Here is a 23,130-nt window from a genome sequence, read left to right on the forward strand (position 1 = left end):
GTTGACTCCCAGGCCCCCCACCTTGCTACCTCTGTGACCCTGAACAATCTGTTTACTACTTATGGGACTCTGCTTTCTCATCTACTAAATGGGAGAAATAAAAAACTTCTTCACAAGATTGTTGTGACAATTAAATGACACAATGCGATCAAAGCCCTCGGAAGAACACCGAAGAGATATTAAGTGTTCAGTAAATGGTAGCTATTGAGTATGAATGTCACGTTGCCATCTCTGTCTTAGCCATCCACGAACTAAAGCTTTGCTTTGTTTTCTTAGCTCCGTGGTCTATAGCCAAAGCCTTTTGTGCCCATGAGCAAACAGGAAAGTGCCTACACAACACCTCAAATAATTCAAAGCCAGCTTGGCTTGAATGGAGAGTTAGGTCAAATTTGCTTCCAAGTTTCATGGATTAGTGCTAATTGTCCCATGGTGTAAGCCTAATTTTGCCCATCGAGAAATTACTCGTTCCCACTTTTGGTGTGGTCCCCAAAGGCAATCTAACCTGCATTAGTCCAGATGAGTTGTTTCAAATGCAACTTGAAAAATGGGAAGAGAATGAAATGCTTAATGCTCAGAAAGAGAATTCACAAGATTTAAAATGCCTGATTAAGGGCACCTGGGTGGCTCAGTCAGTTGAGTGTCCAGCTCTTGATTTCGGCTCAGGTCATGATCTCAGGGTCACGGGACTGAACCCTGCGTCAGGCTCCCCGCTCAGTGGGGAACCTGCTTCCCCTCTCCCTCTGCCCCTCTCTCACTCAAGCTATCTCTCTCTCATGCACACTCTCTCTCTAAAATAAATAAATAAATTTTTTTAAATAAAATAAAATGCTTGATTAAACACTAGATTCAGTGATGTCTAATGTGACGATGCCCAATGCCCAATATAGTACTTTCCAAGTAGGTAAATTCAGGGCCAGCTGTTTATCCCTGGGCCTTCTCATTTACTCTATAGCCCATCTCTTTCCACATCACACTCTCCCAGTTTTTCTATCATTGCTGTTCTCCAGCTCAGACCACTGGACAAAGAGCAGGTTGGGGAGAGAATGCATAAGGTTGATAAGGAGAGGCACCATGCTTCCGGGAATGTCCGAGGATCGTGGCACACAGGCACACTCAGCTGCAGCTTCATTCATCCCAAGGGCAAACTCCAGCAGCGAATTTCATGATGATCATATTTTTGCACCATTAAGGAATTCAGGGCCAAATATTCTATGCCTATCTTAACTTCTAAACTATACAGCTCTGTTGGATGATTTTAAATCCCCACTGGATCAAAAACACAAGAAACAAGTGTTGGCGAGGGTGTGGAGGAAGAGGAACCCTCGTGTACTGTTGGTGGGAATGCAAACTTGTGCAGCCACCATGTAAATCAGTAGAGAGATTCCTCAAAAAATTAAAAATTGAACTACCTTATGACCTAGCAATTCCACTACTGGATATTTTTCCAAAGAATATGAAAACATTAATCTGAAAAGACATATGCACCCTTATGTTTATTGCAACATTATTTACCATAGCACAAGTGTCCTTCCATAGACGGTTGAAGAAGATGGGGCAAGTATATACGATGGACTATTACTCAGCCATAAAAGAAAAATGGAATCTTGCCATTTGCAACAACATGGAGAGATCCAGAGAATGTAATGCCAAGTGAAATAAGTCAGAGAAAGACAAATACCATATGATTTCACTCATATGTGGAATTTGAGAAATAAAACAAACAAAACAAAGAGAAAAACCAAGAAAAAACAAACTCAACTATGGAGAACTGACGGTTACCAGAAAAGAGGTAGATGCAAGGATGGGTGAAATAGGTGATGGGGTTTAAAAGTACACTTATCGTGGTGAGCACTGAATAATATATAGGATTTTTGAATCACTCTATTGTATACCTGAAATGAATAAATCATTGCATGTTCACCGTACTGGAATTGAAATTAATCAATCCATCCCTATTGGGCTTCTGTGAGAATCTCTAATTACTGATGATAAGCCATGCCCCTACTTACTTTTAATTGGGAGATAGGAAGGGGGGCAGTGGTATTTGAGAATATAACAAAACCAGGGATACCCCTCCAGTTAATGCTTGTGTACACACACACACACACACACAGAGGCAGAGGCAAAGGCACAAAATTGTGTGTACAAATCTCAAGTCTCCTAGATTTCTTGAAGTCCATCCATGATTATTCTGGTCACCTGAGGACCCAGAGCGAGATCATCTGATCTAACCTACCCCGTATTTTAAAATTAAAAGAAGGGGCACCTGGGTGGCTCAGTGGGTTAAGGCCTCTGCCTTCGGCTCAGGTCATGATCTCGGGGTCCTGGGATCGAGTCCCACATCGGGCTCTCTGCTCAGCAGGGAGCCTGCTTCCCTCTCTCTCTCTCTGCCTGCCTCTCTATCTACTTGTGATCTCTCTCTGTCAAATAAATAAAAAATAAAAATCTTTAAAAAAAAAAATTAAAAGAAAAAAACAATCTGAAGCCAGCAAGATTACAGCAGAGTTAACCTCAGCAGAACGCATTTGGCAAGCTGACACCAAAACCCCCATCTTCGGACTCCTGCTTCAACACCGTTTCTCGAACAGCTTCCTCTGCTCTCTCTCATTATCCTGGGGATAAAAGAGGGCTCCCTCCCTGCTTTGTGGAGCTCTTGGGTGGAATATTTACTAAAACTGTGGCACATCATAAATATTTGCATTCTTCCCCATGAAACTTTGAGGCTGGCCATTATTTGCATAATAATACCCAGGAGGTGAATTAGGCAAATTAGTCTTTGGTGTACAATAATTCTCCGATCGCATCCCCAGACTTGGCTGTGATCAACACAACAGAGCTCCTGGCTAAACAAGTACTTAGGAAATACTGACAAAGGCCTGAGTTATTATAGGTTTAGTGCCATCTCTATCCAGAAGACTTTAGAAATACTTTATTCAGGGGAAAAAAATATGTAGAATGTAGACCTGTTTGAGGGTTTTTTTCCCACTGGGTGTTTGGTTTTCCCAGGTGCCCCAAATTAAACTCACTCACACTTTCTGGCTATCACTCAAATGGAGCTGACGTTGCTACTGCTTTCCCAGATCCTTCTAAAAACTAAAGGATTTTGTTCTGGCATTTTAATCAGTGATTAACTACTCCCTTCTTTTTCCTGCTGTGTTAAGTAAAAGATCCATATGCCGGGTGTTGTAGGGAATTTGTTAGGCCGTAGATCATAGCTGTGGTGCAGGACATGATGTGTCTCAAGGGAACTAATGAAGCCATAAGGAATGTAAAGAGTCATCGGGTTAAAGCCACATTAGGACAGCTGTTAGGTTAATGAGGGCCCTGCTTTGGAGAGGAGGTCACTGTATAGAAAAATATGAACCACTCTTTATTGGTTTGATCCCGTGTCCTCTGCAAGTTAATGGGCCTTTCTTATTCTCCTCAGACATCCATTGAGCCAGATGTGAATGCTGGGCACTGCACAAGCCACATGGGTTTGAGATTTAGTCTGTCCCCATCTTTGTTTTTGGCAAAAGCAGGAATGACGGACAACACAGAACCCTTCCAGTTTTCCAGCACTCTCTTTGTTTGATTTCTTTAAAATCAATGTTTTCTTGTTTTTTTGTTTTTTTTTAATACTCTGAGTGCAGAGCTGATCTCCTATCTGTCTGAAGCATGGACTCAGGATGTGGGCTTAGCCAGACAGGAAATATAGGGATCAAATCCTGGAATGCAATGGGCACTCTATAAAGGTTTGCTGGAAGAATGGAGATGTGAACAGATCTGACTTCGGATTTAAGCCAGGTGTCCACAGAACTGTAATAAAAGCAATTAGATTTGATACATACAATATTTATAACATTGTTATATATAGATCATATCATGATTCATATACTACATACGGTATTACATCATGCAATATTTATGTATGTAAGTTATCATAATTTGTGGTTAATGGTGGTCATTTCTGGAGAGGAACACCATATCCCAATGTAACAGGTAGATACAGTCAATAGTTCCCGCTGTAAAACACCTGTACTGTAAGGCTCCACGCATCTGTGACTCCTTTCTTTGCTCACCCTTCCACCCACTTCCAGCTTACCCAACCTGTTGCCTACCTTCCACCTTTTGCCACTGCCCTTTCTTTCCGTTCCCATAGCCCCGACCCATTCATGCCACGGCCTCCACTGCCCATCACATCAACTGTGAGAGCCCTTGCCTGAAACCCAAGCCCACCACAGGATGTCCTCAGCCTAGGTTTCCAACCATATTCCTCCCACCACCCTACTTCTTCCTACCCTCCAACCAAACTGAACTAGTCCCTATTCCTTCGACATGAGCCAAAATGAAAGATCACCAGGTATGTAATTCACATGCACCCAACTCTCTGCGCTTTTGCTCACGTTATTATTCCCTCTTACTAATACACTCTCCCCACCCTCCCTGTCCAGAGAATTTCTATTTAGCTTCAAAGGTTCATCTTAAATCTGCCTTCTTTGAGAGATTCTCTTGTTATCCAGCAAGATCTTGTTCTTTCCTCTTCTCTACTCCCACTGCACTTTGTTTCTCTCTTAGACTACTTATAATAACTGGCTTTTTTAACTATCTGTGTTTACCTCATTAACTCATTAATATTAGACTGGAGCTCTTTGGGAGACTTGTCTTAATACCTCTTAGCATTCCTTCACTTTCTTACCTCTACAGTGATGTATGGCAAGTCAGGTTGAATAAGACAATCACTCTGACTAGGCTCTGTACCCTGGGAGAGGCTATTTCTGTAAAAGCCTCGAATAGGAGAGGTAGTGAGCTGCATAGAAAGCAATGATCCATCTAGAGACCCTATCAACTGATCAGTTTACCTCTGAGTCTCCAGGCTTGCTTTGACGATGAAAGTCAAGTAGCTGGAAAGAACACATTTCTCTATAAAGTAACTTAACTTGGGGAGTTTCAGGATACCCTAAGACATTTTTAAGCCTTCAAATAGTGTTTTACTATCTTCATTAATGCTGAAAATGTTACTCTATCAATAGAAACCTATTAAACCAAAGTAGTCTTTCCAGAGAGTTCAGAGTCCTTCTAAAAGTTCAGAAGATGCTTCAAACTATTCCTAAAATAATAGTTATTTGAAATGTTTCAGGACTATAAGAGCCTTAGAAGGAATTTTTCTTTATACACCTTTGCCCATCCTCATAATTGAAAAGTCATCGAGAGCAAGTATATAGAATCCAACTACATCTATCACTGACTAGTTTTAGGACTTTGGGTGCTCACTTCAATAGTCTGACAAAAAAAAAACTGGGAGTAAATAATAGTATCACCCTACAGTTCTAGTGACGAGTAGATGGGCTAATTCACATAAAGCACTTAGAACAGTGCTTGCCACGAGGGGACTACTCACAATTGCTTGCTATTATCTATGTGCCACCCCTGAAGTCCATATAGTGCCCCATATGTAACAAGGGTTCCTGAAATGGGGAGTGACCAACAGGAACTGACACACTTTTATCAGATATAATTGTTTTCTCCTATTAATGATAACCAAAGACTAAAATAAGAATGCACATTTTCTTAAGTCATAAAAAAAAAACCCTAAGAATGCAAAGCAAACAATTAGATCATTTTAAAACTGATCCACATAAAATACTTGTATCCAACAGCATAACAGAAAAGGAGCCAAACATACTGATCACATTGATAAATTTAATTAGACTTACCAACCTCTTAAGTGAGAAAAAAATAAATAATTGTCTGACTGGTTAGCAAAGTAAAATACTGCTGGATACAATAGACGTACCTAAAGCAAAAGAAATTTGGTGGGGGGTGATCAGGCAAATACATATAAAAATTAAAAAGAGGTCAGGGTAGTGCCATCAGGACAAGGCAAAAGACAAAGAAAACACACTAGAGAGAACGTGGTGGAAACTTTATGCTACCAAAGGCTACAATTCACAGTGAAGTGCCATTCCTAATGTATTTATTCTCCAGGTTTAAAATCTGCTTTAGGGGAGTCTGGGTGGTTCAGTGGGTTAAATGTCTGTGTCAGCTCAGGTCATGACCTCAGGGTCCTGGGATCGAGCCCCACATCCTCCCTGCTCCATGGGGAGCCTGCTTCTCCCTCCCCCTCTGTTGCTCCCCTTGCTCATGCTCGCTTTCTCAAATAAATAAAATCTTAAATAAAATAAAATCTGCTTTAGATGAGTAGACACTACTTTGCTTCCTGTCCAGGTTTAATCAGGGCGTGGATGTTTAGAGTCGGTACCTGAACTCGGGCCTCGGTGAGCTTTGCCCTCTGTGCCAGTTCCTCCCTGGTATAAATATCAGGGTAGTGGGTTCTCTCAAAGGCTCGTTCCAGTTCTTCAAGCTGTTCTGCTGTGAAAGTCGTTCGGCTCCTGCGCTGTTTTCTCTTTAGTGGCAAATCTGGTTCAGAGTCGATGTCGGAGCCTTCATCTGATTGGGGTGCTGAGGCTAAGTGCACGGGAGAGAAAAAGTGGTAAAACAGGAGTCAAAAGACAAGTTTGACCAAGACTGAATGATTCAAATCCTGAAGCACATCCCCAGTGTCTTCACACAGACACCAAGCCCCTCTGTGCCGTATTGCATTATTAAATGATATTTAATCTCTTCCCCTATTTTGTCTCCAAGCCCCCAAGGCAGAAATCATTGTTCTTTGCATCTGTCACCCTAGGTCCATTACGAGATCTTAGAAAACAGGGACGGACATGATTCCATTTTTATGGCCCTCGTGCTTCGCACTTCATGGGTCCTCCACGTGTGTTTGGTGAATGAATCAAATTTAGTGTGGTTCCAAATAAACTTTTGCCACCTTTTACAGGAGGAAATTCATTAACAAATGTGATTTTTCTTAATTCCAAAATTGACTTAATATCTAAAAAGTCAATAATAGTAAAGCAGGATTCCTACAAATTTATAGACTCTACTCCCGTAAGAGAAATTATATTTAAATTTATGATCTTATTACCACATATTGAAAAATGTTTAAGGAGAGTTTAGATATTGTTACTGTGAACCTCAAGAACGGACTCGAGAAAAAGCAGGCATAGTCTAGCAAACTGTCCCTAAACCAAAGTTCAGAGTCTGGGTCTCTGCTGAATGGTGAGCAGCTGCTCAGGACTGCTGCCTAATTTGAGGAACACAGTGCAAAATAAAAATAAAAATGCAAGTCCCTGTGTTCAAAAATTATTGCAAATCTTGGGATGGCCGCACAGAGCGTAAAAACCAAACACAGAGCCCTTCTAACCATGGGCCATGGGTAGAAGACTACATAGGTCTCATGTCCCAGAAACCAGCCCTGCTGCAGGTCCCTCCCCAGCAGAGTTTGAATTTGCCTGTGTCAGCCTGCATCAGGGAAGGAGGTCTTGCTTATTTAGTGGGTGAGTATCTACAGAAGAGAAAGAGGGACTGGGAAATTAGATAGGAATTTACACTGGTGATACAATATGGCATCTATGGAACTGAGTACCTGTCAGCCTTAGAAGGTTCTGAGGTTTGAGCACATAGCAGACACAGGGATCTGGGCAGGAAAGCAGCTCTCTCTCAGAGGCCCTGGACATCAGGGCAATAGCTGAGGGCCATCAGAGAGCTCTCGGGCACCTACTCTGAGCAGAACTCGGGAGCCCGTCCGACCATGCTCCTAAGCATATCAAATACACTCTGAAAACTCCCCAGATAACTGGGGGATCCTATGGAGAAGGGACTGAAATGTGCTGTTGGCAAATGGGGAAGGAAATCCAGAAAATTGTAGATTATTAATGTCATTGTCAAGGTAAAACTCCTTTGCACTCTCAGGCTATAGGACCTGGGGAAATCCAGGTGCTACCAAAAGCAATGTCAAAATGCAGTATTTCCCACACCACTCATTCTCTTTTTTTTTTTTTAAGATTTTATTTATTTATTTGACACACAGAGAGAGATCACAAGTAGGCAGAGAGGCAGGCAGAGAGAGAGAGAGGAGGAAGCAGGCTTCCCGCTGAGCAGAGAGCCCGATGCAGGGCTCGATCCCTGGACCCTGAGACCATGACCCAAGCCGAAGGCAGCGGCCCAACCCACTGAGCTCTGCCCTACAGAAATCTAAAATTTCATTCTACTTCAGTACATTATAGTATAAGCTGCCCAAAGGGGTGTACATCCAAAATAACCCATAAATAGAATTTTAAGTTCTTTTAACATTTAAAACTTTACAATTTATTCACATTCAAACTGTAAAATTAAGAGAGTAAATTAATAATCTATATGACAAATTAAAGAAAAGTGCTTATAGATAAAAGTGAAAGGGAACTATGATATACAGTATATCTACTGTACGTTAACCATTATGCTTAGGGTTTCAATTATGTTGTCTAATTTGATATAAAATGGTCTCATTTGATATAAATCTTATTTTAGGATACTTCAAAAAATGAAACTAGACTTGCTTTAAGTGTGGGAATATTTTAAAGGAAAATTAACATGCTGAGAAATGTGCATTGCATTATAAACTTCAAAAGCTCACAATACAACTTACATGTGTTTGTGTTTGATAAATGTGAGTCAAATTAAAAAAGCAATAATTTGCACATCACTGTAGAGCAATGGATCTTGAACTTTTAAAGCATCAGAACCATCTGAAGAGCTTATTAAAACACAGCCTGCTGCCCCCACAAATTCTATAGTTTCTATAGTTTTGGGGGGTGGTGGATACCAAGTCTGCTGGTCCTAAATGATCCTCTGAGAGCTACCTCTATAGGATAATCTAGATTATTTTTTTCTCTCCCCAAATTCCCAATTACATAAAATATTTCCTGCTGTAACTTATCAAAACAATGGTTCCACATACATATTTTTAAATTTTAAATAGTTTACTTCCCAAGAAACAGATTATTCATTCCCCTAAGATAATAAATCACCATAAAATGTTTCCCTTCCCTGACCCCAGTTTCTGTTGCCCTGACTTTTCTATCTTCTGTGAATTCAGGTGAAAAGCCCAATAGCATTTAAGGACTGACCCAAAGCTTCCTTTGCCTGTGAGAACCTTAAATCTTTGGCTGCACTTTCTCTTACTATGATCCCATTAGGATAATAGTATGTGGAAATTTTCATGTTTCCTCTGGGAGTCTCAAAGGTTATTAAATCCTCCCAAGTAAATATGATGTGCCATGCACTGTCAGGTCAATTAATCAAAATCATCTCAGTTTCTGAAGAAAAGGGGCTCCTGAAATGTACAAGTACCAGTGAGAGTTAATTCTGAGGGTCAAGATCACCATGTTTCACCTTAACAACATCCCCCACAATGTAAACTTAGTGAGCTCAAGGCCTTTCTCTGTCTTGTTCCCTGCTAGACACCTTGGAACATAGTAGGTGTTTAATAAACACAATTGACAGAATGGAAATGCCTGGTAGAATTTAAGGTTTGAACCAAACTGATTTCTCTGCCCCTGCTTTACACCTTACATGGAAATTCTGCCCTTCTGAGTCTCCCAACATCTACTGAAATGAGATTTGGGAATCTGTAAATCCTCAAAAAATTATTTGGAAGATTTTGCAAGTATTTGAATTCCTGAATGTTTCTGGGAAATAATTATCAACTTTTTCAGAAGATTGTGATTTAAAAAAAAAAAAAAAGATGAAGAATCACCAACAGCTAATGATTAAAAGACTCAGAATGTCTGGGAGTTCAATAGGACAGCCTTCATCACTCAAAATAAAAATTTTTTTAACAAGCTAACAAATCACTACTTGTACTTCTAGACGATTTATGCAAAAGCAATCCAACAGTTGTACCTCACTAAGAAAACTTCCATAAAGCATCATTTCAAAAGACACTGAGAAAATGACTTGCCTGACTTTTCTGCTGGAAAGTTATCTGAACCAATGATCCTTCTTGGCAATATGAAGCCACCATTGCACAAGTGAATTCTGACCTTCCTCCATCTTTACACCCCAAAAGGATGGGGGCTTTAAAATATGTTAAGTCAACGACCCAAGATTAATCTACGAGCTAGGAACTACTAGTTATTTCTAAAGATGGAAATACTGCTTTTTTTTAATGTCACTCAATAGAAATAAGATTTACAGAGAACATGATAATGTCATGAACTTGAATCATTCTATTTTTATCAAAAATAAATCTGGTACTTACATCCCATTATAATAGTACCCAAAAAAATCATTTTGTTGAAGTCCGTCTATTTTACATATTCAACATTAGATCCTCAATACAAAGCACCTCATTTGTTAAATATTACACCAAAGTAAAAAAACAAGACTTTTTTTTTCCAGACAGCTTCACAGAAATAAATTATATTTGTCTCTGCCCAGAATATCTAATGCTCTGACTTGGACATTGCAAGCACCACCAGCAAGAGAGTTATCTAAATGAGCTCATAGACTATGAGGATATAGCAACAAGATTAAATACGATCTCTTCGGTAAAATCTCTTTGGGTTATTTCTACTCTCTGGCCCTAATATTAAGGGGAGATTTAAAATTACATTTAAGCTACTCAGTCATATTTTACACATGCCTTCACAAAGTTTGCTTGATTATTCATTAAATAGAGATATTGTTCCCCAGTATGAAATACCAAAATAGGGCTCATAAGAAATCCATATTAACATATACTGTATGTTAATTAATTGAATTTAAATTTTTAAAAAATTTTTAATCTATATTAACATATAATACATAGCTTTTTAAGTGAAGATTGTATTGCTTTAAATTGAATGATTCTCAGATTTTATCCCAATCCATATTCTTATCAGATTTTGAAAGTTTTTACTCTATTTTCATAACCTCCTCACCATCCATTCTCTGACTTAGACATTCGTGTAACTCAATGTCTCCAATGAACCTGGAGCAAAACTTTCCAAGAAGATGAGGATTTCTCTCTCTTCCCAATGCAACTACACAAAAATCCTGTGAAATAAATACGTTATTCTACAGAAAAAGGAAACTGAGACTTAGAGACATTGTTCAGATCACACGACTGGGGAAGCTAGGATTTGACCCTGGTCTATGGGGCTTCAGACTTTCTCTCTTCTAGCCTGGTATGTTCCAAATAGGTGCTGAGTTTCTTTCTCTCTTTCTCTCTCTCTTTCTCTTTCTCTCTCTCTCCCTCTCACATACACACACACACACACACACACACACACACACACACACACACAGAGCAAACAGTCCTTCTAAAGAGGAGTACCAGAAACAAATCCAAACAGGAATTCCAATGCAAATTATTCAGTTGATTGCCACCCTACCCCTCCCATTTGCCCCAGATTTTCAAAAACGGCCTAGAATCAAATGAAATTTATGAAAACACAATAGTTTGATTAATCTTATATTCCAAATCAAACAATTTTCTAATTGAATTTAATTCAAGTCACGAACATTGAACTCTTTGCATCTTCAAGTATAGTTGTTAAATAAGGATAAATCTCTGAGAAATGAATCAGTTTGCCAAGACACTGAATGAATTTATTTAAGAAAACAAAATAGTGTGACCATTTGCAGTAGCTCTTAAGAATCATCACGGATGGGGCGCCTGGTTGGCTCAGTGGGTTAAAGCCTCTGCCTTCAGCTCAGGTCATGATCCCAGGGTCCTGGGCTGGAGCCCCACATCGGGCTCTCTGCTCAACAGGGAGCCTGCTTCCTCTTCTCTTTCTGCCTGCCTCTCTGCCTACTTGTGATCTCTGTCTGTCAAATGAATAAATAAAATACTAAAAAAAAAAAAAAAAAAGAATCATCACCGACTCCTGGTCCTAATCATGACCTACTCCTGGTCCTAAGATCCTGGGTCCATCTAGAACATACTACTACTGATCACAAGCAGTTGAACTGATCCCTCATTTTATATCTTAACTACATCCTTCTTTTTTGTTATTAAAAACATGTTAGTGAAAGGATCTCAAGTGCTGCAAAGTAACCTCAAACTATTTTCAAATAAAAGTGTGAGAATAAATAACTTGAAATCTGTTGACATATTCACAAGTTATTCAGCAGACACCCCAGAGTGATCACAGGAAAATACTGTCTCTCCCCAGGTACCTCAATATTTCAGCTCTTTGCTTTGTAAGAAAGTACATTTCTTCTTTTTCTATATTGAGCTAACTATAGGTCTTAGGAGACAAATTTTTAGTTACCCAAATAATTTAACATTAAGATTAACCTTGGAGAAGTGGACGAGATCAATTTAAAAAATAAAAATTAAAGAAAAAGATCAAGCATAGACAACAATCATACCCCACAGGATTACAAATTCTTCCTTCAAAAACAAATCAGACTGGGAGGAGAAGGCAGAAGTATTACCACCAGCGGACCAACCATGAAGTTTAATTAAAGAAGGAATTACAGAATTAGAGAGTATGTCTTTGTCCGTTAACCCCTTGTGACCTCTTCTGTAGCCTGAAGAAATGTTTCATCCTAGTTAACACTATAATACATGAGATCTTACCTCAATTTTATAGGGATTTAGTCACGTGGAATTCTATAATTATTGGTTTCCAGACCAAAATAATTCAGAGATGGGAAACAGGCAAAAAATGGAGAAACAAAATAATTCACAAGCATGAATTTGGCACACTATCTTTCTTCTCAGCAAGACCTTTCATTTGAATAATTAAAGAATCAAAACATGACAACCATTTAAACTCTATGTTTGTCCCAGATATAATACAATGCAATTTACAGACACAGAGAAGTTGGGGGGGGATCTCTCTCTGCGGGCTCTGAGGCTGACGTCCTTAGTCATCGGTCATTTACTAGAAGATAACCCCACACCAAATCAGATGGTCCTTCCATCTCTACTAATCTTGGCAAACTAGACCTGTCAGCATCGGTACTTAAAGCTGTGTCTCATCAATTCAAAAAATAATCATAAAATAAAATTAGGAATCATGCCTTAGCACTCCCTGAAATCATTTCCTCCCCAATCAGAAGGTTTTAGGGTATCTGGCAGGTATATTCTACAAGATCTTTAAGGGGTCAACTCGAAGTTTGGTGCACCTGCTTGGCTAATTGCAGAATGTCTCCTGCATTTGTGAGTTTTACCGTCCAACGTGAAGGGGGTGATGGGACAACTAACTGTTTTCTGATGTGAAGTGGCCCTTTTACACTGAGAGAGATGTGAATGACCTCTCTCGTGTTTACTCGGGTGAAAGCCAGGAGGAGTGAAGCAAGACTGATATTCCCTCACAGGCCCAGAGTAAATGACAAATGACATTTTCCCTTTGTGATCTTTGGGATTTTTGTTGACTTATTTGGAGGCTTTTGTTGGATCCCAAGAAATGGCCTGTGGCTGAGGCCTATTCTACCGATTTCCACGCTCCATCTGTGGAATCCATCAACGGGGCATTTACCCTCATTCAGGGCTCTGACACCTGCCTGGCAGGGAGCAGCAGACACAAAGAAAGCCGGGAGTGGATGAGAAAGAGGAGGTTGGTTTTCTTTTCTTTTTTTTTTTTCCCCCAAAGAAGGGGGGTGGGGGGAGAGGTTGAAATGGATGCACAGTAGGGGTTAATCCAAGCCAGTTGAGAGACTTCAGCACCTGGAATCTCCTCTTCCACATTAATTCACAAGCTGAGAAGTAATCGTCGACATTATTTTTTTTAAGTGTGTTTAAACCGTATAGATGTCAAGAAAAGGAAAGGCACACACCTCTGAAAGGACAAACGGACGATTTAGGACGAAATCCAAAGGTAGATCTAGAAAGTGTGTGGGACCCAACACACTTCATCAAGCCTTAAAGCCAACCTCCCAGAACTCCTAACTCACAGATAGGATTTGAGGAGCTGTTAGTGAGTCACAAACTAGGAGAGATGGTTTATAACCTCATCAGTGGTCCATCTGGGTGGGGGTCCTCGTTTGTTTCCGTGGCCTCTACAACATCTCCAAATGTGCCAGCCAAGAATCTTTAACAAGTACAACCCCCCCCCCCCCAAAAAATGTAGGGCAGTCTAGGGCAAGAATATTGTGGGTTTTCCGGCAGAAAGGTTCTTTTCAGAACCCGAAATCTCCTTAGCAGCCTCCAGCCCTGCCCACTCCTGCTCCTGCCCCGCGGTCCCCACTTGGGGGGCTGGAGCAATGGAACGCTATTCCCCTCCCCTCTGACCCAAGTCCTTCCCTCGGAAGCCGCCTTCGCCCAGCACGGGGTCATTAGAAGGAAAATAAGCTCCTGCCAGGTTGGTGCTAATCAAAATAGCACAAATAAACCCTGACACTCAACAACTCCCCGAGTGCCTGCTGCCCCGGAGGAGAGTACAGATTGGTTGTGAATATGGCGGGCCACGGGGGCGGCCCGAAGCCCGCGTGTGCTGCGCGCCCGCCCGCCGCCCGCCGGTGATGGCAAATGCGCAACACGGCCCGTTGGGTGTTTATTTAAGATAAGGGCTGACAAGCCGAGCAGGCAGAAGTGGCCCAGCGGCCTCCGAGGCGTGGAGCAGCACGGCCCCCAAAGACCCCCAGAGCCTAAGGTCCCAATAACGTTGAATTTCAGGCGCGTGCTGGATCCCTCCCCACGTTACACTGAGAAGCCTTTCTTGGGGTGGAGTTGGGTCCCAACCGCCATCACCTGACCAGGCATCCCTGAAAAGGCCCCCTTTGTAACAAGGAAGCTGGAAAGAAAGCCTTGCTTTCCCTTCGTTCATCACAGCCCTGCTGGTGATGATTGTTAGTTAAAAAACTACATTTAAGTAAAAATGTGCTCGTGCCCCTTCTCTTCCCCTGACAGAGCAGCGACCAAACTGCGTGTTTCAGCACTTCCTTGCAAAGGCTTGGCGGGAAGGAGGAATCACTACTTTTTTCAGAGACCCTGAGGCTGTCCCAAAAGAGCTCAGTGGCTTCTAGAGCCCTTTAAGACCTGCGTGTGACAAGAATGGCTTTTACAAAACGAATCTCTCTCACCAAGAAAAGATGAAGGCCCACTTCCCTTCCCCACCCCTGCCTGCAAATGATTTTTTGTGTGTGTGCAATTTTTTAAATGGCTTTTTAAAAACTCCATGGTAACTGCCACCAGAGCATTTCAAAGAGAAAAAGAGAGGAAAGCCCCAAGAAAATGTGTTGCTATTCAATTAGGAAAACTGATTAGTTAACTAATTAATCAGTTAACAGCTTTCTAAGAATAGTCTCCCGTGATAAGAATTTCCCCCTCAAGAGCTTAAAGGTCAGTCATAATTAAAATTAAGAACCAGAGCTCTATCCATGTTCTGTCTCCATGACCCTCAAAGCAGGGAGCTAGGTTCTGAGTCACCGGGACTGGACTGCATGAGCAAAGAAAGGTAATTTGCACACTGAAGGAGAACAGGAAAACAGTAGTTCTCGTGAAAGGATAAGAGCCAAGTGACTTTTATTTACAATTGCCAAGAGAGAGGCCATTATTGACCATATGTGCCACAATTACCCTCTTATCATGGGCTGGCCATCATGTCCTTTGGGAGCTGTTAATGAACTGGGTAATTGAGCTGCTGACATGTGTTACCAAAACAAAACAATAGGAAGAAGAGACAAATGAACGTTTTATTTGCCAATCAGAGTAGGTTCAGCTTTTCACAGAGCTGCCGCTAAGTAACTGACTGAATACAGAAAACAGTGCATTGAAAGCAAGCAGATGCAGACGCAGTAATCGTTAGCTGACAGCTTATGGCCCATCTGTGCTGAACATTTTGTTAAAGAAATTACTTGACTTGCTAAAGAGACAAATCATACAGCTGCCCCGAGTGCTGCCTTATAAGAGATAAATCATTAGCTAAACTGTTTCATGCTTAAAATGACAATGCTTATTAACAGTTATGTTGGGACATTTTGTCAGCACAGCTAGACACAGTTATTACTTGCTAAAAATGCGACAACTCATAGATATTCAGCGGAATGGACTTAGGGGGGAAAAATCAGAACATTGTGAACGATGTGAAAGAACGATGGGCATTTTTAATCTCTCCTCGTGAAATAATCATTTCTAAGATGATACAAATGGGAAAACAAACAAACCCAAAACCTGAGAAATGGACCGCAAGATCATGTTCCATGTGGTAATTATGTACCTTTCCTCCATCGGCACCTTATTTATTCAGAACTGGGGAATATTAGAAATTGCCCTCATTCTGGCTTGAGTACCATTAATGTCACCAATGATATCAGAACAAAAAATAAGCAGCTTAAGAAATAAATTGTGTGTAGTCACTGCACTTCCCCCAACAGAGTCACCTTCCTCCTTTGGAAAAGGATCTCTTTAATAGGGAAAGAAAAACCGTGTTGCAAAAGACTGCTTTATGAGGAGATTTAGCTTATGTTTTTGTTACCGCATCTGAATTGAAACCACATTTTTTAGTCCAAGAGTGGTTCATCCAGGGCCATGCAGAACAACTTACCTCTGAAATCATTTCTGTGTAAAATGGTTAACGAGAGACAGAACACGGATATCTCAAAGCCCTTCTTGTGATGGCTCCTTCAACATTCTGGGCAAGATTAACTCAACAGTTATATAAGAAAGGCTGCTATTTGGACTCACTGAGAGCTCTACAGCTCTCTACTATATATTCTGTATACTATCATCCCAGGAGTAGAGCTCTAGTATAGAGCCCACTCCTGCTTCTTTCATCCTCGATGTCCATTTTCTTTCATTTTCCCCAAAACCCGTATTGTCATCCCCATCTTACAGATAAGAAAAAAAAAAAAATGAGGTCTAGGGAGTAATGTAACCTAACTGGTCTATGAGAACTCGGAGAGGTTATCCAAATATAAGATCACTTATGTCGAATATAAGATCTAATTAACATTGCCATTTGAGGAATAAGGTTGATGTGGGGTTGGAAGAAAAACTGTAGCCAATACCATCACATTTTTTTTTTCTTCCTGGTCTACCGTGCCAAGACTCAGATGTCACAGTCAACCCTGTAAATCAGTTGTGAAAACATGACCATAAAAGGTGAGTGGTATTCTCAGTGGTGGTTGGAGGATGTGAAAATTATGTTACGCACAGTTACTAACAGAGATTTCTGGCTATGAAACATAAACCCTAGCTATATATACACAACTTTAAATAGGACACAATTAGACTCGTGACACGGTCGACAAAGACGAAGACTCACCCTGCCTTCATCTTTATTTCCCACTATTGGATATTTTTACTATTATGTGCACCAGTCATTTTTAAGTCAACAAATAAACCCAAACGGGATACAAAAAAAGAGGTAACAAGTTACACAAAGAGCCTTTCAGGGGAGAGGAAACAAAAGAATGCTTTTGCCACCCTTCTTAAGACTACTAAAGACACACAAAACTTAAATAGTTTTATCGACAACTAAATTTTTGCCAAGATTCGCATGACAGGAGATGTTTGGAGAAATAGAAGAACGGCAGATTTAAGAAGAAAGTCAAATACTACAATTTTTGTGCCAGAAATCTCCATGAAGTTCTCTATAAAGAGATCAATGACTAAGAGTCTGGATATACCAGGGCAAAGCATTTACAGAACTGCAGAATCATCAGAAACCCTAGGCCAGTGCCTGCATTTTGTAGCTGAAGCCCAGAGAGCAAAGAGAGTTGGCCCAAATCACAGACCTTCCATAAACAGTTACGGGCTGCCTCAGATGTGGCTGATACTGTTCACGGCACCAAGGATGCAAATATGAATCATGGATAGAGCTTAAACTCAAAATAAAACTCAAATCACCTAGCTCCCACCGCAGTGCTCTCTCCATGGAGGCAAAGTAGGGGTATATATAGAAGATAATCCAGCCATGCCCTACAGCAACAGGAGGATTAAATGGCCTCTCCGGGCTGAAAAACCTAGATACATTATTTACCAAACAGCAGAGCCATAGAGTCTGTGAGCCTGTGATCTTTAATATAGAGATCAAATTAATACATCAATGCTTTCACTGACACCTCCCATATGGTATTTCAAGATTGTTTCTTTGCTTTTTATTTTCAATGGGGTTCCATAAGGGTAAAAAAGGGGCAGCTCAGGGAGCTTGTTTTGAAAATCCAAATCTTATCTGGGTCAATTACGGGTTGTTGGAAGGCAGAGAGGTTATAACTGGATACAAATGAAAGAGGAAACTCTTCTCCTGAGGGCAAAAGAGAAGGCTCAGCTTCATTCTGGCTGGCACGGGAGTTAGTAGCAACATCAAGGTCACCATCAGAAATCACTCGCGGAATATCCACTGAGCAAGGACTTTGCCAGAGGCCAGGAGGAGAGGGATGATGAAGAAGAGACAGTGATTTGTCCCCTTCGTCCTGCAAAGTTACGAGGCTCAGGCGTGGGAGATTGGCAAACCAGTTGAGATGACTAAGTAGATGATATGAATGATTTATCACCGCCCTTAGATGGGGACAGCTGCTTTTTGAAATTTTATGTTCTTCTCTTTGGGTGTGAGCAACAGTCACGATTAAACTCAAAAAAGGTGATTCCAGAGGTTTGGGCAAACGAAGACCTATGTCATGGTGGTCACATGCTCTGGAGACAAGTCCATCTACTCCGGATGCCCACTTGGCCACTTCCTCTTTGATTTGGGGAGAGCTGCTTATCCCTCCAAACCAGTTTTTTCATTGGTAAAAATGTGGTTTAAAACACCTGCTTCCAAGGCTGACTTAAAGGAAAGTTGACAGTTTGTAAAGCACAGAACAGTTCCTGATGCACAAGACACCCTCAGCAAATGCGGCTCCCTCTGCCTGCCTTCACCTCCATACTGTCCAAGCCCACCAGGCACAAAGGAAAAACATGAGAAAAATCGTCCCTGTATTTTAAGACCAGGAGAAAAGTGATCACCGAACCTTTGCAGGAATTCCCAAATTTGTGAGATGAGATTCTCATCCACTGTGTCATCTGCTTCCTCTTCTGGAGATCCTGCCCATAATCAGCCAATATGTATGTATCTACTTAAAAGGATATTCAGCTCTTGCTCCATATCCAATTCCCTTAAAAATCCAAAATTTTGGCCAGGGCAATTCTATTCCTCCTGGCCTAGGACACGTGCCTGTGCTGTGGGATCAATGATGTAGGCAACTATGAAAGCAAATAAATTCTGTGCCCCCAAGTACCTCAGGGCCTAAACAAGAAGGCTGACTGAACAAAAATCAGGCAACTAGCCTGAAAGAAATTAAGTATACTTGGCCTCTCCTTTATGCCAACGTTCATTCTGGTTTCCATGGGAAAGAACTTTGAATACTGTTTGCTTGGAGGCAAATTCTCATCCTCTTTTATGTCTATTAATACATGTCTGAAGAGCAAAATGAAATATAGTTTTGAGCAATTCACTCTCTGATCATTTTGATTGGTGTCCACAGCCGATAGGAATAGGTCAGACACTCCATCTCGAAAAAAAAACAAAAACAAAAACAAAAACCAAGGGTTTCTTCAGTAGCCGGCTGCTACATGAATGACTAGACAACTGCCTTGCCTTTTTAGGAACAGTGTTTCAGAACTGAAGGGAAATGAATAAGGAAGTGCTAGGTAGCAGAGGGTAATGAAGAGGAGAAAAGAAAGAAGGAAAGAGAAAAGGGTCAACTTTCCATCGTGCAAAGACGAGTCATAATGCAGTAAGTGATTTCAGAGTCAGTGGGCTGACCCCAGGCACTCCTTTCCCAAAAGACTGATGACAAGTCCTTTTGAGTTGGGAAAGCCTGCTCTGAGGGACAGGAGTGGGAAGAGTGAGGGTCTGAAAACATGTCCTGATCCTTGGCAGTTTTGAATAAATTACAGACCCTCTTGGATGCAGACCAAAGATACTCCTACTCATGTTTCCCACCCACGCCAGCCGGTGGTTTTAACGGGGAATCACCCCATCAATACGTCAGGACAGTGCCAATATTTAATTCAATTCAAACTCAAGTCCTACTCTTCACGACCCAACCATAAATTTATTCCTAAGAAGAGTTTCTTGGACAAAATATATTTCCTATTTTTTGTCCATTTTTGTTTTCACATTATAAATGTACATTACATTACAAAATGAATTTTGGGCAGTGCCTAAAAATTTTTAAAAAATGATAATTCCAGAATCTAAAACAATCACTATTGATTTTAAATTAGGGACTTAGCAAGCAGAGAGAGTCAATTATCATATGGTTTCACTTATTTGTGGGGCATAAGAAATAACACGGAGGACATGGGGGGATGGAGAGGAGAAGGGAGTTGAGGGAAATTGGAGGGGGAGATGAACCATGAGAGACTATGGACTCTGAAAAACAATCTGAGAGTTTTCGAGGGGCGGGGGGGAACGGGGGGGTTGGGCCAGCCAGGTGGTGGGTATTGTGCAGGGCAGGTATTGCATGGAGCACTGGGTGTGGTGCATAAACAATGAATTCTAGTACACTGAAAAGTAAATAAAGAAATAAATTTTTTTTTTAAAATTAGGGACTTAGATTAAATAAATGATTGGATGGATGGATGGATGGATGGATGGATGGAGCAAGTAAGAGTCAGATATAGATTGATCAAACTTCTTTACTTTCTTTCTTTCCATCCTTTTGTTTTGTGCATATCATAAACAAAATGTAAGTTTTCAAAAACTCTTTCTTGATTAGCTACACATTAAAAAGGTAAAGGAAGCTCTTCCCTCCAGCAAGTATTCAGATAAATTTATCTTTGTTGTTTTAGTTATAACAACAAATTTGGTTGATAGTATTACTGATGTGTGAAAATTTTAACTTGAGTTCTGAAATTACGCAACACTGTCCCTTCCAGGTTGGTCATATACACCTCTAGATACATTTGAACATGCAAATATGAGCATTTGCCCATCTCTCTATCCGAGGACCACAATAAATGGCGTGTATTCACATTGTGTCCACACGATGCAGGTATATAATTCATTCAAACACAGAAGCTGTTCCTGTACATCTCACTATAAATAAACCAGTCGTAATTAAAGATTAAGTCCTGAAACATCAGAGATGGTTGTCTTACTGACCATTCCTCTCAATCCTTATCCCCATTTCTAACCAGGCTGTAACTAAGAAGGAGCACGTAAAATGCTTCCTTCTCTTTGATAGAAGCCAGAGCAGGAAGAGTGTGTGAATATTTAGGCATAAGACTGTGCACAGAGACAGAGAGCAGCTAGAGAAGAAAACCAACAGGAGAAAACTAGCCAACGCACAGCAAGACAACATCCTGGGTAAATAATAATGCAAATTGCAAGGGGAGAAATTAGGAATATGTCACTGCTTAACATCTTTCTTTCCACTACTTGCTAGTGTCATGCTTTCTATTAAACGTAATGCTTCTCATAGAGCTTGAAAAGCAAGAAACCACTTGAAATCACCATCAGACCATGCTTTACAGATTAAAAACACAACAAAACTGAGTTTCAAATGGATGACAGGATACCTCTATCAACACCTGGCTTATTAGTGGCAGAGTTAAATCTCAAAATTCAAGATCTGTGAGTTCTAAATTCTGGTTCTTACCTCTGTATCATACTGTCAACTCACAATTTTCTGTGGATCTGTGGTTGAATTGACTTCTATTTTCCAATCAGCTACGGTAGCTAGAGTCCCCCTCCCAGAACCACTGAATATGAAGACAAATGAGGAGTACCTGGCTGGCTCAGTCAGTAAAGCATGTGACTCCTGATCTCGGGGTTGTGAACCCCATGTTGGGTGTAGAGCTTATTTTGAAATAAATGAACAAACAAACAAATAAATAAATAAAATACCTTTTAAGAAAATAAAGAATGAGATGAAGCACTTTAGACTCAAATTGGGCCGGGGGGCGAAAATAAACTTTTAGCCTCTCAACCATTCTATATACATTTAACCATTACATCATGCTGGTTTTGTTCCTGACTTTTAACATTGTTTACGTCATTAAATCCTTATTACAACTCCGTGCGTTAGACATCATTATCCTTTTCTTAAAAATAAAGCTGACACTCAGCATGTTTAAAACGGCTTGACCAAAGTCCTAGCAAACCAATGAGGTATTGAAAGGATAATTAAACCAATTAAGTGTTGAGAGGATAATAACCAGTCTTCCCTCTTAAAATGCACAAAAGTGATTTCTATCATCTATTTCTTAGCATCATTCACAAATTTCTTCACTCAAGTAACATGTATATTCAAATATTGATCACTAATAACCATTTTATAAGAAATAATGATTTATGTATTTCTAAGTCAGCTTTAAAATGTAGAAAGTTATCAATTAATGTGAAGTTGAACATGTGCACAGAAATCTGCCAAGAGTTCACCAAGTGGAATTTAAAGTTTTCAATGGATCTGAACAAACCTACTTTCCAGAATCCCATGTGCTTGCCGAAATGGACCAAGGTTTGGTCATATCTTGATTTTTCCACCCTCACTAACTGGTCCACCAGGATGGCCTTCCTACCCATCTTGACATGATGCCCACTGAGACCTCAAAACCCATGTCCACAAAGCTTTCCCTGAACCTCTGACTCATCATTACCTCTCCCTTCTCTGTACTTCAAGAGCACGTCATATTTTCCATACATTCAGCACTTGTCATTGACCAAACTTCGAGGTCAACTCTTTTGCAACCCCACATTTGTAAGACTGACCACTTCCTCGAATTTGTATAAATGTAGTTGTGGGTCCCAGCAGTGCTTTTTCATGTCAAGGGTCTAATAGTCAGAGGTCAGCAAAGCAACGAGTAAGTTCATACAGACAAATTTAACAAACGCAAACAGTGCCTAAGAGCAGGTTTGGAGGGATCTTGGTTCTTGGCTTGCCAGTTGAGTAGTTTTGCAAGCGAAAAATTAGAGGCCATTCTAAGTGCAATGGCTTTGTGTGTCCAAGTTCAATGGTTATTTTGATGGCCATGATGCTGGAGAACTGACAAAAGAAGAGAAAGTGAGTGACGGTGTCGTGGCTTTATCACAAAATAAAGAAAGAATAATTGAGAGAAGCACAGAAACTATTCTACCTCAATCTTTCATAGGATTCCAGTTCATCTGAGAGGCATCCAGGGACCATAGATAAAGACACCCTTTCTTGACTTCAGTAGTTACCAATGAGAGAAAAATATGTGAAAGTATTCAGTAAACTGTAACATTCACAAAACATACATGTTTTTATCATCATCATCACCACCACACAGTCATTATTATTATAGTAGATACTATAGCACCAGTTCTATAAAACTTATTAACCAATATTTTTAAAAGATTTTATTTATTTATTTGACAGACAGAGATCACAAGT

The 23,130-nt window shown here is 40.4% G+C and overlaps 1 protein-coding gene across 2 annotated transcripts in view; it reads right to left on the bottom strand.

Annotated features, from left to right (window-relative positions):
- Positions 1 to 23,130, bottom strand: part of PAX3 (paired box 3) — a 96,072-nt gene that overhangs the window by 23,052 nt on the left and 49,890 nt on the right. For both annotated transcript variants that reach the window (XM_046019501.1, XM_046019502.1), the window contains exon 5: positions 6,242 to 6,447. In XM_046019501.1, the coding sequence (XP_045875457.1) occupies positions 6,242 to 6,447 (206 nt within the window). The remainder of the gene's footprint in view (positions 1 to 6,241; positions 6,448 to 23,130) is intronic.

Source organism: Meles meles, chromosome 9 (genome assembly GCF_922984935.1).
Source record: "Meles meles chromosome 9, mMelMel3.1 paternal haplotype, whole genome shotgun sequence".
Lineage (NCBI taxonomy): Eukaryota > Metazoa > Chordata > Mammalia > Carnivora > Mustelidae > Meles > Meles meles.